Source organism: Oryctolagus cuniculus, chromosome 15 (assembly GCF_964237555.1).
Source record: "Oryctolagus cuniculus chromosome 15, mOryCun1.1, whole genome shotgun sequence".
NCBI lineage: Eukaryota > Metazoa > Chordata > Mammalia > Lagomorpha > Leporidae > Oryctolagus > Oryctolagus cuniculus.
In genome coordinates, this window is record NC_091446.1 from 27695856 (window position 1) to 27711228 (window position 15373).

The following is a 15373-nucleotide window of genomic DNA, read 5'->3' on the forward strand; positions in this document are numbered from 1 at the left end:
CACACCTGATCAAACACACTCTGTGGGGGGAGGGGAAAGAGCAAGAAAGGGGAGATGGGACAAGACAGCCTGAAATTTGCATCCGGAAAAGATTAAAACGGATTCTTTGGGGATAGAGAAAATACATAATATATATTACTATAAATGCAAAACTGTACTAAAAGCTAACTCAAATGTCAAAGATTACAGCTTGAATAAATTTAAATATAAAAGCCATGTGCTTCCTTGAGTTAATGAGAGAGACATAAAAGGACAAACTGGGCTAAGAGGCTGTACAGAGCCTTTTGCTGCCTTTGCTGGGCAATGGGTCCAAGCACAGCAGCAACTACAGTTCGCAGCTTCCCTCCATGGCCCTACAACCTATTTTCTATATTTAAAAGTTGAAATAATTCATATACCATAAAATTTACCCTCTTAAGGTATACAACTCAGTGGTTTCTTATATATTCAGAGTTGTGCAACCATCACTACTATCTAATTCCAGAACATTTATACCACCCAAAAAAGAAACTTTGTACCCAATAGCAGTCATTCCCCATGCCCCCTCTCAAGCCCTGGTAACCATGCATCTGCTTTAACTCCGTTAGAACAATCTCATAATAGGATTCCTGAGAAGACTTAATGACCTAGTAAGGGAAGAAATTAAATCTCTCTCAATAAGTTAAGGCTTTTTTCAAATAATGATACCAAAACTTTGTTATTGGACATCCTTTTTCTTCCAAGTCTAACCCTCTCTTCAGAGTTGGCATGAATATTCTGTTGCTCTGTATCAGAGATGGGGAACATCTGGTCCAAGGGTCACATAAGACCCACAAAATCATCTGGTCTAACCCTGCCAAGGCAATCACAGGCATGACTTAAAATTCAAAAAAACTATAGCAGACTACATTTTTTTTAATATTTATTATTTATTTATTTGAATGGCAGAGTTAAAGAGAGAGAAAGAGATTATCTTGCATCTGCTGGGTCACTCCCCAAAGGGCCACAACATCTGGGGCTGAGCCAGGCTAAAGCAAGGAGCCTGGAACTCCATCCAAGTTTCCCAAGTGGGTGGCAGGGGCCCAAGTACTCAGGCCATCTTCCACTGAGCCTTCCCAGACACATTAGCAGGAAACTGGATCAGAAGTGAGCTGCCAAGACTTGAACCACTGTTCATAAGGCATGTCAGCATCACAGGCAGCAGTTTAACCCACTAAGTCATAAAGTCAGACCCAGCAGGCTAATCAGGCTAATTTTTAAGTTGATAATTTTGTATAGCCCACAAATGATGCCATAAATATCCAAATGGCCCTTGGATATAAATATCCAAAAAGGGTTCGCCAGCCTTGCAAATAATAATGAGCATGCAGTCATCATGCAGTTTACACAAATACTGATTGCAAATGTGGCCCAAAGACACTTATTTGTGACAATAACTAAGTAATAGTCTAAGCGGAGATAATGGATTTATTTCCTTCAAAATGATCACACAATACTCCTGGATAAGTTAGTACTATTTATGGACACAAAAAGATCCCATCACTATTTATAAGGGAAAAAAAATCATTTTAGTTGGGGCCGGCGCTGTGGCTCACTTGGCTAATCCTCCACCTGCAGCGCTGGCATCTCATATGGGTGCCAGGTTCTAGTCCCAGTTGCTCCTCTTCCAGTCCAGCTCTCTGCTGTGGCCTGGGAAGGCAGTGGAGGATGGCCCAAGTGCTTGGGCGCCTGCACCCGCGTTGGAGACCAGGAAGAGGCACCTGGCTCCTGGCTTCAGATCAGCGTAGCTCCAGCCGTAGCAGCCATTTGGGGATAAACCAACGGAAGGAAGACCTTTCTCTCTGTTTCTCTCTCTCACTGTCTAACCCTATCTGTCAAATAAATATTTAAAAAAAATTTTTTTAATCATTTTAGTTTACTGACAATGCCCAATGAACGACCCATGTTCAACAGTGATGTTCATACCAATCAAGCCAGCAGGTACAGAAAATCTCTGCCAAAAAAGGAGCAAGCGCAAGTCAGTTTCATAAGTTAAAATGGGTGGAAGTCTTGGAATTCCTGCTACCTCTAATCTAAGTGATATACCATAACCAGTCATGTAACCCAGGCAGAATTACTTGTTTCTGCAAGTTCAAAACTCTTTCCCAGCTTCCTACCATTAACAGGCTTCCAGGAAAGCAGTCCTCCTGACACTGCCAATCATAAAAATCTGTTTGTTTCAGTAAAGGAAACAAAAAATTGGTCATGGATTGCAGAGTCCAGGACCACAGGGACAGCTGACCCATGAACTATTTCTGGGAGCCAGCACTTTGTGGGGGGTCAGAACCAATCTGAAGACCATGAAATGCTCTATTTTGCATCCACTCTGTCATTTTCTCAGGCAGGTATTATGCTAAAAGCCAAGAAAAATGGGGTAACCCTGGTGGGTTCCACTTCAACATCTGCCAAAGCTGTTGGTCTTAAAAACACTACAACCTTCCCCTTTTCCAGGGGTAAGCGCAGCAATACTCAGTTATGTTCATAGGACCACTAACAGAATTGGCTCCTCCATAAATTCTTATCTTAATAGTTCCAAGCAGCAAACAATCTGGATTCCTAACTCAAAGACAGACTCATCTTTTCATTTCTAGTTCTCCAATTTTCTAGGGACCCCCAAGTCTTGTATTGCATCACTCACAAGAATGGTCTCTGAGCTAAAATCTTGGGTTTTATTAAGCTAGGGAAAACAGGTATGTGGTCTGCACTGGGACAGCAGGTAGGAAATGTAGCTGTCAGGATAGCAGCACTACTTCAGCTCTACAAGGTCTGCAAAATCCAAAAGGCCCATAAGGGTACTCCAAGATGACTATGCCACCTTTGCATGTCCCCAGTCACTTAAAACAATAATCTTTCATTGTGTATAAAATGTTACCAACGGGGCCCAGCACTGTGACCTAGTGGGTAAAGCCACTGCCTGCAATGCCAGCATCCCATTTGGACACCAGTTCGAGTCCTAGCTGCCCTACTTCCAATCCAGCTCTCTGCTATGGCCTGGGAAAGCAGTAGAAGATGGCCCAAGTCCTTGGGCCCCGGCAACCACATGGGAGATCCAGAAGCTCCTGGCTTTGGATTGGCCTAGTTCTGGCTATTGTGGCCATTTGAGGAGTGAACCAGTGGACAGAAGACTTCTCTCTCTTGCTCTCTTCCTGCCTCTATCACTCTGTAACTCTTTCAAATAAATAAATAAATCTTAAAATAATAATTACCTCCTCTAGACTTGATACTTCGTGGCTAACATTCCAAAGCATTTTCAGTGGAGTGAAATTTGCCCCTTTGAAGAAAACATGTAGAGAAACATAAGATAACTTCAGCTTATATTTAGGAAGTAAAAAAAAAGGGCCAGCGCTATGGCTCACTTGGTTAATCCTCCACCTGTGGCGCCGGCATCCCATATGGGAGCCAGGTTCTAGTCCCAGTTGCTCCTCTTCCAGTCCAGCTCTCTGCTGTGGCCCAGGAGGGCAGTGGAGGATGGTCCAAGTGCTTGGGCCCCTGCACCCATATGGGAGACCAGGAGGAAGCACCTGGCTCCTGGCTTCGGATCGGCACAGCACGCTGGCCGTGGCAGCCATTTGGGGGGTGAACCAATAGAAGGAAGACCTTTCTCTCTGTCTCTCTCTCTCTCTCACTGTCTAATTCTGCCTGTTCAAAAAAAAAAAAAAAATTCTCCAGATCTCCCACATTTCTCATGAATGGAGGAAACTTTTTGTTTACTGGTTGTTTAATTTGCAGAATACTAAATATTATTCAATTATGGTCTAAGATAGTCACTAGCTAAAAGCCTTCCAGGGTTAGACAAGGTAAGAACAATGGTCAACAAAGGAACACAGATCTGAAGCTTCCTCTTTCTAACTATATACATCCCCTTGAAAAACTCCTAAATGTTGAGATTTCCTTCCATCTATGCCACATTTACATACAATATAAGGCTCCTCAGGAGTACATCTCCTTATAGTATATAGAGAAGCAATGCAGAATAGGGAAAAAGCACTATTTGGGTGTCAAAGACCTGAATTCTACTTTTGACTCCACCTCTTAGGATTAATATAACTTCAGCTGAATCACTTCAAAAATCTCTGGGCTTCAACTTCTTTCATAAAAAGGAGATAATATCCATGATAACTCCCTCACAGGTCTATATAAAAGTTCAATAAGGTAATAAATGTGAAAATGGCTTCAGAAATTCTAAACACATGCATATTATATAAAATTATTATGATTAGGAAACTAAGAGAAGAAAATAAAAGGAAAAAAGATTCTGAGAACAAAGAAAACCAAAAAGCAAAGCAATAAACCAGAAGCTGGCTAACTATACTCATGATCAAATTTGGCTTATAGATTTTTTGTTAATATATATTACTCATTCCTTTATGGTTTATCTGTGGCTGCTTTTGAGCTACAAAGACACAGCTGAGTAGTTGCACAGCTGTATAGGGCCCACAAAACCTAAAATATGAGGGTTAGTGCTATGGGGCAACAGGTTAAAACCACAGCCTGTTAAGCCAGCATCCCATACAAGCACCGGTTGGAGTCCTGGCTGCTCCACTTCCAATCTAGCTCCCAGACAATGCTCCCAGGAAAGCAGCAGAGGATGGATCAAGTCCTTGGGGCCTTGCACCCACATAGGAGACCTGGAAGCAGCTCCTGGCTTTGGACTGGCCCAGTCCTGGTCATTGCAGCTGTTTAGGGAATGAACCAGATAAAAAGATCTCTCTCTCTCTCCTCTCTCTCTCTATAACTCTGCCTTTCAAACAAATACATAAATCTTTAAAAAAAAAAAAAAACTAAAATATTTATTCTATGGTCCTTTACAGAAAGTTTGCTCATGTCTACATAAATCAAATGCAGATATATTTTTTACCAGGATAGGGAATCCTAACCTAGATGTGGAGACTTACCTGTTATACTGTTTAAAACCTCCTTGAGATGACTGAAACTATGCAGCAAAGGATCCCGTTCTTCATCCTATAGAACACATAGGTTAAAAAAAAGTCATTACTAGGCCAAAAGAAGGAAAAGAAAATAAAGGATAGATCAAGGACTCTTTCTATAAACCCACCAGAAAATCCAGTATATTTTTCTTCCAACCAAAAAAGAGTTGATCATGGTGCATATTTTCCTGTTCCTTAATCTCTTATTCATAGAGATACTCTGAACTTACCCAAAACAGTGAATTCTGAAGTGCTAATTTATATCATCACCATAGTACTCAAGCTACCATAGTCTGCTATGTCCTTTATGTATGTATTATTGTCTCTTCTCCTTCTTCATACTCATTATATGTTCACATGTATTCATTTCAAAGACATTCCTAACTTAATTCTAAACAAATTCATTTTTATAAATGAACATAAGAAGTTTTTTTAAGGCCAGTGCCGCGGCTTAACAGGCTAATCCTCCGCCTAGCGGCGCTGGCACTCCGGGTTCTAGTCCCGGTTGGGGCGCCAGATTCTGTCCCGGTTGCCCCTCTTCCAGGCCAGCTCTCTGCTATGGCCAGGGAGTGCAGTGGATGATGGCCCAAATGCTTGGGCCCTGCACCCCATGGGAGACCAGGATAAGCACCTGGCTCCTGCCTTCGGATCAGCGCGGTGCGCCGGCCTCAGCGTGCTGGCCGCGGCGGCCATTGGAGGGTGAACCAATGGCAAAGGAAGACCTTTCTCTCTCTCTCACTGTCCACTCTGCCTGTCCAAAAAAAAAAAAAAAAAAAAAAAAAAAAAAGTTGTTTTTTTAAAAGATTTATTTATTGGGGCCAGTGCCAGCATCCCATTAGGGCACTGGTTCGGGTCCTGGCTGCTCCATTTCCAATCTAGCTCTCTGCTGTGGCCTGGGAAAGCAGTAGAAAATGGCTCAAGTCCTTGGGCCCCTGCAACCACGTGGGAAACTCCTAGCTCCTGGCTCCAGCTCCAGCCATTGCAGCCATCTGGGGAGTGAAACAGCAGATGGAAGATCTCTCTCTGCCTCTCCCCCTCTCTTTCCCTGTAACTCTGCCTTTCAAATAAATAAATATTAAAAATATCTTAGCCAGCACTGTGGCGCAGTAGGTTAAAGCCCTGGCCTGCAGCACCAGCATCCCACATGGCTGCCAGTTTGAGTCCCGACTGCTCCACTTCCAATCCAGCTCCCTGCTAATGTGCCTGGGAAAGCAGTGGAGAATGGCCCAAGTGCTTGGATCCCTGCACCCACAGGGGAGACCCCAAAGAAGCTCCTGGCTTTAGAATGGCTCACCTCCAGCCATTGCAGCTATTTTGGGAGAGAACCAGCAGATGAAAGACCTCTCTATCTTTCTCTGTCTCTCTGTAACTATGTCTTTCAAATAAATAAATCTTTAAAAAAAATGCTTAAAAATATCTAAGGGGCCAGTGCTGTGGCATAGTAGGTTAAGCTGGCATCCCATATGGGCGCCAGTTTTAGTCTCAGCTGCTCTACTTATAATCCAGCTCCCTGCTAATGCACCTTGGGAAGCAGTGGAAGATGGCCCAAGCACTTGAGCCTAGGCATCTATGTAGGAGACTTAGAGGAAGATCCTGACTCCTGGCTCCTAGCTTCAGCTTGCCCAGACATTGCAGCCACTAGGGAGTGAACCAACAGTTAGAAGACCTCTCTCTCTGTCTCGCACTCTGTCTGTAACTCTGCCTCTCAAATAAATAAATAAATCTTTAATATATATAACCATATATATAAAATGATATGATCTTTTGGGTTCCAGAGAGAAAAAGACAGCCTAGAAAGCTGATGCTAGTTGGAACAAAACAGAAGAGTTCTTGATACCAAAAGCAACTTTGAATGCCTACTATCTGATTACAATTTTAACTATGCATCAGATCCTTTACAATATGTCAGTGACCAGGGTACCTGCCCACTCCCCACTTACCAGTGGTGTATGGGTGCTCCATCGGGCATTTCGTTTGATGGCCCCAACCACAATGTTAATCTCCCCTTGAATGATGTAAATATTCTTATCTACCATCCTGGCAAACCTAGCAAGAAACAGTTGAGAGAGAAGTCTGGTAAATATATGATTATTCAGAGCATATCTATCCTTAAATCAGAATTTGATAAGGTTAGAATTGTGATTTAACTTGGCAGTAACAAGATTTTCTAGCTATAATGCTAAGATAGGATGAAGTCTGTTTTATGTTATAAATCCAACAACCTAGCTCTCCTAAAAGTACTCTCCAGTGAACTATCATAAGATTTTCTTTGATGCCTTGGAGAATTCTCTCCTCAGGTGAGAAAATTAGAAACTATTTCTTCTTGGTTTTCAGAAAATCATGTGGGGCCGGTGCTGTGGAGTAATGGGTAAAGCTGCCACCTGCAGTGCCGGGATCCCATATGGGCGCCAGTTCGAGTCCTAGCTGCTCTACTTCCAATCCAACTCTCTGCTATGGCCGGGGAAAGCAACAGAAGATGGCCCAAGTCCTTGGGCCCCTGCACCCACATGGGAGACTGGAAGAAGTTCTTGGCTCCTGGCTTCGGATCAGCACAGCTCCAGCCATTTCAGCCATCTGGGGATTGAACCAGCTGGTGGAAAACCTTTCTCTCTCTCTCTGCCTCTACCTCTGTATAACTCTGCCTTTCAGATAAATAAATCTTAAAAAAAAAAAAAAAAAAGCAGATGTGGGAAAGTTGGACAGACTCAAGGAGAGTGTTAACAGTAAGACTACCAGGGTAAGGGAAGAAGGGATTCCAAACCTATTTATTCAGTAAGCACCTACAATGCATAAAGCATCTTGCAGAGTTCTCAGAATACAATGTAAATAAGACATGGAAAGAATTCATATATATTGTAAAACGAAAAAAAAATTGTAGTATATGACTAAATGTTACCATGTATGTAAACATCATGCAACTAATCCACCTTGCAAAAAACATAAAGGTTTCTGTTTTTTAAAATATGGAGTAAAATGAGAGCCAATTCCCAGCTGGAATGAAGCCTCCAAGAACCTCCCTAATGTAAGATCCTCCTCTCTTTTGCCCTTAACTACCTGTATTCAAAGTATGATGTTTACTAAATCCTTTATTGTTTTATATTTTTACTTCATTGATACACATTTTAAATATTTAGTAATATTCTGTACTTTTATACTTTATATAAATGAGATACATTTTTCTGTAATTTGCCCTTTCCCCTTGAAATATTTCTGAATCACTCACGTTGACAAGTTAAAATTTTGTATAGATACACATACAGATACGTAAATACAGAATAAAAGGTCTAAGTAGATGTATCCAAACTTATAATGATCAGTATCTCTGAGGAAGGTGTTGTGACATCAGGATGCAATCAGAAAATATTTATCTATAATATTTTAATTTTTATAAGGAGAATGTATTACTGTGCTATCAATATAATTAAACACTAATAATAGCAGAAAAGATAAAACATAATTTCTGCCTTTGAGGCATTTATACAGTGTAGTAGGGCCTAAAACAAAACTGAGATACAGTCAGAGATTTTGGGAAAAATATACCCTCTACAAGTAGTTCCATTTGTGCAATTTGCATAAGATAAGGACCCCTAGAAAGTAAAAAAATGAAAGCAATCAGTATAAAGGAAAAAAAAGAAACACTTGGTACAATTTTATTCAGACCCACAACATCTCCCCCAATCCATAAAAGAATCCAACACAAGGCAATATTTGCAATATTTGCATTAATGACAATTTAAAGAAATGACTAGATTAGTCTCAGAAGACAAAGACCATCGACATTCCTAACACTCTAGGAATATAATGACCTAAAACACCATATTCTCTTCTGAGAAGGCTCAATGATGACAACATACACTAATGATCTCTTCAAGGAGTAGAAGACTCAACAAATAGAAGACAAATTAAAAAATGAGGGGTGGAAGCAGGCGTGGTGTGCAGCAAATTGTTCAGCCACTTGCAACACTGGCATACTGTATTGGAGTGCTGGTTCAAATCCTGGTTGTTCCATTTCCAATGCAGATCCCTGCTAATGTGCCGGAGAAGGAGCAGATGAGGACCCAAGTACTTGGATTCCTGTCACCTACATGGAAGAAGCAAATGGAGTTCCTGGATACTGGCTTTGGCCTGGCCTGGTACAGCACTGGCTGTTATAGGCATTTAGGCAGTGAACCAGTGGATGGAAGATCTCTGCCTTTCAAATACTCTTTTATAAAAATGATTTGGGGATCACTTCTTGACCTTTTGACTAAGATCAAGTGTAAAAATGATTTGGGGGCCAGCACTGTGGCACAGAAGGTTAAGCCTCTGCCTGCAGTGCCGGCACCCCACATGGGTACCCATTTGAGTCCCAGCTGTTCTACTTCTGATCTAGCTCCTCGCTAATAGCCTAGGAAAAGCATTCCCTCCATCTGTCTCTGTCACTCTCTCATCTCTGTCTCTCTCTTGCTCTATCACTGATGCTCTAGCTTTCAAATAAATACAACACATTTTTTTAAGATGTATTGTATTTATTTGAAAGGCAGAGTTAAAGAGAGAGGTATTCCATCTGTTGGTTCACTCCATCAATGGTCACAATGACCAGTACTGCACCAGGCCGAACCCAGTAGCCAGAGCTTCTTCTGGGTCCCCCACATGGGTGCAGGGGCCCAAGCACTTGTGTCATCTTCCACAGCTTTCCTAAGCCATTAGCATGGGGCCTGACCAGAAGTGGAGCAGCCAAGACTCAACCAGCACCCACAAGGGATGGCGTTGCAGGCAGCGGCTTCGCTGGCTACACCACAGCGCCATTTTTTTTTTTAATTCTCTCCTAGTATCTTTCCATATTTAAATTACACAGGCACAATGAATATGCTCCAGGTTTGTGGAGGCACCTGTAAGAAATTGCTAATAGGTTGTCTCCAGGGAAAGAAACTGCTTGACTGGGGAACTGGGTGACTGGGCACAGGGGTGAGAGGAAGATTTACTTTTTTCTGTTTGTTCCTTTATATCTTTTGAATATTGGGCCACAAACGAATACTACCTGTTATTTTTAGATTTCAGTTAACTTACAAAAGTAAATAAGCTCTTCAGAAAAGTAGTTGTACTATTCCATGTGCAAATGATTGCAAGCCCTAATCAAAGTTAATTAACTCACATTTACTTCATTCAATCCCACATTACTTAGCACATGCTAAGCAAACTAGGCACAGTTATACAAGTTCCTACTCACCCACTAGACATTCCAGAAGGGATTAATAATCTAGTGGAACCGATAACACAGATATAGGGCTGGCGCTGTGGCACAACAGGTTAGCCACCATCTTCAGGGCCAGCATACCATATGGGTGCCAGTTCCAGTCCTGGCTGCCCCACTTCCAACCTAGCTTCCTGCTAATGCACCTGGGAAAGCAGCAGAAGATGGTCCAAATGCTTGGGCCCCTGCACACACGTGGGAGATTCGGAAGAAACTCCAGGCTCCTGGCTTTAGCCTGGCCCAGCCCTGGCCCAGCCCTGAAGACATTTGGGGAGTAAACCAGCACTGTCTCTGTCTCTGTCTCTCCTCTTTCTCTCTCTCTAACTCTGCCTTTCAAATACATAAATAAATCTTTTAGAAAATATATATACACACAAATACATGTCTCCAATACATGAGTCATACATAGTATTACAGTAGCGATGCAAAGAAACTTTCTGGTGGAAGGCTTGGAAAAGGCAAACAAAAGATTTTAAATACCTACATATATAAAGAGGGAATGGCAAAAGTAAAGCCCATAGTAGGAAATTTCTGCATGTACTTAGGGGATTATGCTTATTCCGGGCTGGAACATTAATCTTAAGGGAATAATGAGTAGAAAAGCCAGAAAAGCAAATGGAAGACATACCACAGAGGTTCTTCAACAGTTACTATTCAGTACATATTCAAATTACATATCAAATATCCACGATTATAAAAAAATATTTTAGGGATCAGAAGGAGACACTATAAAGAATATACTGGACTGGCACTGTGGTGCAGCAGGTTAAGCTGCTGCCTATGATGGGGCATCTCATATGGGTTCCACTTCAAGTCCCAGCTGCTCCACTTCCCATCTAGTATCCTGCTAATGTGCCCAGGGAAGCAGCAGCAGATGGCTCAAATATTTGGGTCCCTGCCACCCACATAAGAAACCCAGATAGAGTTCCAGCCTGGCCCAGGCCAGGTCATTGCAGCCACCTGGGGAGTGAACCAGTGGATTTCTTTCTCTGTCTCTCCTTCTCTGTAACTCTGCCTTTCTAATAAATATATTTTAAAAAAAAAATAATATAGCCGGCGCCGTGGCTCAATAGGCTAATCCTCCACCTTGCGGCGCCGGCACACCGGGTTCTAGTCCCGGTCGGGGCGCCGGATTCTGTCCCGGTTGCCCCTCTTCCAGGCCAGCTCTCTGCTATGGCCAGGGAGTGCAGTGGAGGATGGCCCAGGTGCTTGGGCCCTGCACCCCATGGGAGACCAGGAAAAGCACCTGGATCCTGGCTCCTGCCATCGGATCAGCGCGGTGTGCCGGCTGCAGCGGCGGCCATTGGAGGGTGAACCAACGGCAAAAGGAAGACCTTCCTCTCTGTCTCTCTCTCTCACTGTCCACTCTGCCTGTCAAAAAAAAAAAAAAAAAAAAAAGAAAAAAAAAAGAAAAAAAAATAATATAAATAAGAATATTCAATTTCTCTTTTAAAGAACTGGTAGAGTGAGAGAAAACATACCCAACTAAAATAGCACAACAATAAGTGAAAAAACAAAACAATACTATAAATTGCAAACAAAAGTGACAATGGGACTGACTGAGATCTGATAGACTCTCCATGCTATCCTGGAGGAAGTAAATTTTAAACCAACATCATAATTGAAAGCAGTCAAACCAACATGTGCTCAAAATCCACTAGGCTGGGGCCAGTGTGGTGGCATAGTAGGTTAATCCTCCACCTGCAGCACCGGCATCCCATATGGGTGCCAGTTCTAGTCTCGGCTGCTCCTCTTCCAATCCAGCTCTCTGCTGTGGCCTGGGAAAGCAGCAGAAGATGGCCCAAGTCCTTGGGCCCCTGCACCCACATGGGAGACCAGGAAGAGGTACCTGGCTCTCCGGCTTCAGATAGGCACAGCTCAAGCCGTTGAGGCCATTTGGGGAGTGAACCAACAGAGGGAAGACCTTTCTCTGTCTCTCCCTCTTACTGTCTGTAACTCTCTCAAATAAGTAAAATCTTTAAAAAACAAATCCACTAGGCTACAAAAGCTAACAACTTTCTAATACAGCAAAGATCTAAGCAAAAAATCATTTTCTTAAGCTTCCTAGTAAAAAAGAAACATTTAGGGGATGGTTGTGTGGTGCAGCGGGTTAAGCAACCACTTGAACACCAGCATCCCATAGCTGAGTGCCAGTTCAAACCCCAGATACTCTGCTTCTGATTCAGCTTCCTGCTAACACTCCTGCAAAGGAAACAGAAGATGGCTCAAATACTTGGATTCCTGCACCCATGTGGGAGACCCAGAAGAAGCTCCTGGCTCCACATAAGTTGTTGCAGCCATTTGGGGAGTAAACCAGCAGATGGAAGACCTCTGTCTCTGTCACTCCCTCCCTCTGTAACTCTTTCAAATAAGTAAAATTAAAATTAAAAAAAAAAAAAAACACAGACCCTAAAATAAAAGTTGGTGAATTCAACTATGTTAACATTATGTTTATTCAAAAGACACCATAAAAGGGGGAAAAATAAGTCACAAACTGGTAGAAAGCATTTATAACACATCTAACTAAAAAAGGAGAAATATCCAGCAGACTTAATAACTGCTATAAAACTGTAAGAAATAGATATATAACTCCATTGCCAAATTAGCAAGACATGAATAATATAGGAATTTCACAGATAGGAAATACAAACAGCAAATAAATTTATTAACTTATTCGTTTCATTAGAAATATTACAAAATAAGGCCGGCGCCGCGGCTCACTAGGCTAATCCTCCGCCTAGCGGCGCCGGCACACTGGGTTCTAGTCCCGGTCGGGGCGCCGGATTCTGTCCCAGTTGCCCCTCTTCCAGGCCAGCCCTCTGCTGTGGCCAGGGAGTGCAGTGGAGGATGGCCCAGGTGCTTGGGCCCTGCACCCCATGGGAGACCAGGAAAAGCACCTGGCTCCTGGCTCCTGCCATCGGATCAGCGCGGTGCGCCGGCCACAGCGCGCCAGCTGTGGCAGCCATTGGAGGGTGAACCAACGGCAAAGGAAGACCTTTCTCTCTGTCTCTCTCTCTCACTGTCCACTCTGCCTGTCAAAAAAAAAAAAAATTACAAAATAAGATTATAATGAGATACAATTTTATAGTCCCAAAATAGCAACAACTTTTAAATCTGACAATACTAAGAGTTGGTAAAAATGGAGACCAAGTACCTGGAGAGTATCTAAACTGAATAACCAGTTGGAATACAATTTCACATTAGCTTGAAAAGAGTTTCATATCATTCAGATACCTCAGCAATTCTACTTCTAGGACTATACTCCAGAGAAATTCACAAAAAAGTTAAGAATTTTGACAAGTGGCAAGGGTCTGGTGGGGGGACTAACAGGGAAGGGAACATGTACCTGTAGCCTCAGTATTGGTGATGTTCTGGTTTTGATTTTTTTTATAAAGATTTATTTATTTCATTTGAAAGAGTTACAGAAAGAGGAGAGAAAGATCTTTCATTCACTGGTTCACTCCCAAGATGGCCACAACTGCCAAGACTGGGCCAGGCCAAAGTCAGGAGCCAAGAGCTTCTTCCAGATCTCTCCACGTGCGTGGCAGGGACCCAAGCACTCGAGCTATCTTCCACTGCTTTTCCCAAAACCATTAGCAAGGAGCTGGATGGGAAGTGGAGTGACAGGGACACAAATCAATGCCCATACAGGATGCCAGCACTGCATACAACAACTTTCCCTGCTTTGCCACAATGCCCGCCCCCAAGTTCTGCTTTTTTTAAGGTGTTTTGGGGTACTGACACCCCAAATATGTTATAAATATTATTTGTATACATAAAATACACCATGAAAAGTTCCTCCTTTTTGAAGTCATAGTCTTTGCTACCAGCCTTTGTGAATGCTGTTCCCTTTCTATTTGGAAAGCTTACTCTTGTCCACCTGGTAAATAAACCTTTACTCAATCCAAGTCAATGAAGGAGTCAAAAGACACAGTAGTGGGGCTAGCATTGTGGCATAAAAGATTGAGTCTCTACTTGAAGTGCTGCATCCCATGTGGGTGCCAGTTGATGTCGGGCTGCACCACTTCTGATCCAGCTCTCTGCTAATGGCCTGGGAAGGCAGTGGAAGATGGCACCAGTGCTTGGGCACCTGCACCCAGGTAGGGGACCCAAAGAAAGCTCCTGGCTTTGGATTGACCCAGCTCCAGCCATTGCAGCCATTTGGGAAATGAACCGGCAGATGAAGGACCTCTCTCTCTGCCTCTCAAAAAATAAATCTTTAAAAATAAATAAATAAAAGACACAATAGTTACAAGAATAGGCTTTAGAGTCAAGACAGACTTGAGCTCCAATCCACACTGTTAATAACTACAAGATCTTAGCCATGTTACTTAGCCTCTCTGGGCCTCAGTTTACATTTCTTTATTAAAAATAATAATAAGATCTCCTCGTGAGTTTCTTGTCAGACCTAAATAAGGTCTCACCTAGCACAGTACCTGGGATATTAAAACCTAATACATGGGGCCAGCACTGTGGCACAGCAGGTTAAAGCCCTGGCCTGAAGCACCAACATCCCATATGGGTGCCGGTTCTGGTCCCAGCTACTCCTCTTCCGATCCAGCTCTCTGCTATGGCCTGGGAAAGCAGTGAAAGATGGCCCAAGTCCTTGGGCCCCTGCACCCGTGTGGGAGTCCTGGAAGAAGCTCCTGGCTCCTGGCTTTGGATTGGCGCAGCTCTGGCTGTTGTGGCCATCTGGGGAGTGAACCAGCAGATGGAAGACCTTTTTCTCTGACTCTACCTCTCTCTGTAACTCTTTCAGATAAAATAGATCTAAAAAAAAAAAAAAAAAAAAAAAAAAAAAAAAAACTAATACATGTTAGCTGTTTTTCTGATAATACTTGATCTGTGAGGTCTTCTCTAGCCAACTCATTCTCCAGACAGTATTAGTATCCCTTTCTAGTCACCCATAACACTTTGTACATGGTGCTATTTAAATACATCTTATCCTGATTTATAATTATATATCTCTACTACAAATCTATGAACATCTGATTTATTGGGATTTTGTTCCCAATGCCTGACAACAAACAAAAATTATTTTAAAATTTGAGTGAGGGTCTGGCTTGTAGCACAGTAAGTTAAGCTGCTATCTACAGTGCCAGCATTCCACATGGGCACCAGTTCAAGTCCCAGCTGCTCTACTTCCAATCCAGCTCCCTGCTATGACCTGGAAAAGCGGTAGAAGATGGCCTAA

The 15373-nt window shown here is 42.7% G+C and overlaps 1 protein-coding gene across 12 annotated transcripts in view; it reads right to left on the bottom strand.

Annotated features, from left to right (window-relative positions):
- GBF1 (golgi brefeldin A resistant guanine nucleotide exchange factor 1) overlaps nucleotides 1-15373 on the bottom strand; it is a 152920-nt gene that overhangs the window by 130910 nt on the left and 6637 nt on the right. For 11 of the 12 annotated variants that reach the window (XM_008270406.4, XM_008270405.4, XM_070057313.1 and 8 more), the window contains exons 2-3: nucleotides 6887-6992; nucleotides 4914-4980 (exon numbers count right to left, since the gene is read on the bottom strand). In XM_008270406.4, coding sequence (XP_008268628.2) covers nucleotides 4914-4980; nucleotides 6887-6982 — 163 coding nt within the window. In that variant the 5' untranslated portion in view covers nucleotides 6983-6992. Of the gene's footprint in view, nucleotides 1-3224; nucleotides 3290-4913; nucleotides 4981-6886; nucleotides 6993-15373 lie in introns of those variants that run through there. The other variant, XM_070057318.1, reaches the window with a different exon arrangement.